This window comes from Canis lupus, chromosome X (assembly GCF_003254725.2).
Source record: "Canis lupus dingo isolate Sandy chromosome X, ASM325472v2, whole genome shotgun sequence".
NCBI classification, from domain to species: Eukaryota; Metazoa; Chordata; class Mammalia; order Carnivora; family Canidae; genus Canis; species Canis lupus.
The window spans coordinates 103,108,332-103,110,397 of NC_064281.1; the positions used below are offsets into that span (position 1 = coordinate 103,108,332).

At 40.3% G+C, this 2,066-nt stretch overlaps 1 protein-coding gene across 1 annotated transcript; it reads left to right on the plus strand.

The window, feature by feature from the left end:
* Positions 1-669: 669 nt before the first annotated feature.
* LOC112649184 (olfactory receptor 13H1) lies at positions 670-1,597 on the plus strand. Its single transcript, XM_025431305.2, is given in 2 exon segments — positions 670-798; positions 800-1,597. Coding segments are annotated over 2 exon segments (927 nt in total).
* The last annotated feature ends 469 nt before the right edge of the window (positions 1,598-2,066 follow it).

Here is a 2,066-nt window from a genome sequence, read left to right on the forward strand (position 1 = left end):
TGAACAGACACAAGAATAAGCAATATCTTAGCTAAAGGTGTCAGAAGGTACCCTCTTGGTGGAGATTAGTAACTTTAAGCTGACGGAACTTCAGTTTTGGAAAATGGTGAACAAGTAAAAGAAGCAGGAAAATAGCCTCCCTTCCCTTTCTTCTTACTTGAAAAAAAAAATAACCCAAGAAGATTATCTGGTGGAAGAGGGATGGAGAGCTTTTTATATAACCATTTTTGAAAGGACAGGATATTTGCTTTTTTCTAAGGGAAGGATGAAATTTCTAGCTTTGCCTCTGTTCTCATTATAGATATCCCATTTGTATTCCCTATCTAAAAAAAAAAAAGACAGAGAGGGATGCCTGGGTGACTCAGTAGTTGAGTGTCTGCCTTTGGCTCAGGTTGTGATCCCAGGGTCCTGGGATTGAGTCCCTCATCAGGCTTCCTGCAGGGAGCCTGCTTCTCCCTTTGCCTACGCCTCTGCCTCTCTCTGTGTCTCTCATGAATAAATAAAATCTTTTAAAAAATAAAAATTTTAAAAACAAAATAAAAAGGGGAATGACTTTGTACACTATTTCCACCTTTCTCACACCAATCCTCCCTCTTTATTCTCATTCTTACAGATAAACTTAAGCAACTAAATTGGCACCCATCCAGTGAATAGTGGCAAATAGGAAGAATGGCCATAGATAATGCTACAACAGTGTTTGAGTTTCTGTTTATTGGAATCTCTAACTATCCTGAGTGAAGAATCACATTTTTCACATTGGTGCTGATAACTTACCTGAGCACATTGCTGGGGAATGGACTTAATCATCTTTCTTATCTACTTTGACCTCCACCTCCACACTCCAATGTACTTCTTCCTTACTAATCTGTCTTTCTTAGATCTTTGCTATGGAAGCACTTCCATGCCCCAGGCCTTAGTGCATTGTTTCTCTACCCATCCCTACCTCTCTTACCCAGGATGTTTGACCCAAATGAGTGTCTCCTTGGTCTTGGCCACAGCAGAGTGCCTCCTACTGGCTGTCATGGCCTATGACCATATGGCTGCTATCAGCAATCCCCTGCGCTATTCTGTGATCATGAATGCCCCAGTGTGTGTCTGGCTGGCTACTACTTTGTGGGGGGAATCACTTGTGCTCACTGCCATGCTCGTCTTATCCCTGCAGCTTCACTTCTATGGAGTTAATATCATCAACCATTTTGTCTGTGAAATTCTTTCCCTCCTTAAGCTGGCCTGTTCTGATACTAATCTCAATGAGCTTATGATCTCCACCACAGGTATCTTCACTCTGCTCCTACCCTTTGGATTTGTTCTTCTTTCCTATGCCCAAATTGCCACTACTGTCTTAGAGATTCTCTCAGCCCAGGGTAGGCTCAAGGCCTTTTCCACCTGTGGCTCTCATTTGACTGTGGTGACAGTCTTCTAAGGGGCAACCATTTCCATGTATATGAAACCTCAGTCCAAGTCATCTGCTGAGCAGAACAAGTTTATTTCAGTGTTTTATGGGGCTTTGACACCCATGTTGAACCCCTTAATATATAGCCTGAGGAACAAGGATGTTAGAGGGGCAATGAGGAAAGTTATTGCAAAAAGGACATGAGCCTTCTTTGTTTCTAAACTTCTGAAATAAGTTTACATTCTGAAATAAGTTACATCATTGAGGATCAGCTACATCCTCACTGATGGTGAAAATTGTTTAGAGTCTGATTTTACCCTTGGTAGAACAGATGGTTATCATTTGAGAAACTTCAGGAAGTCCTCCTACCCCAAAATATTACCCCTACTAAGATTTGAATTTCCACTAGAGGCATATTTACTCTGTCCTTACATAGAACACATTAGTTGTCACCCATTAGGTCACTTAACTTTATGTAGATCAGCTTATCAGAATCATTTCCTCACTAACAGAAAAGACCTAGGGCAGCAAAAGAATCTCCTATGACAGCAGAAGGCAAGGTATAACTGAATTGAAAAAATAGGACAAAGAATTGATGTAATAAAAGACCAGAAGACAAACATCGGAAACTTAAAACTCCAGTATATATATATATATATATATATATATATAT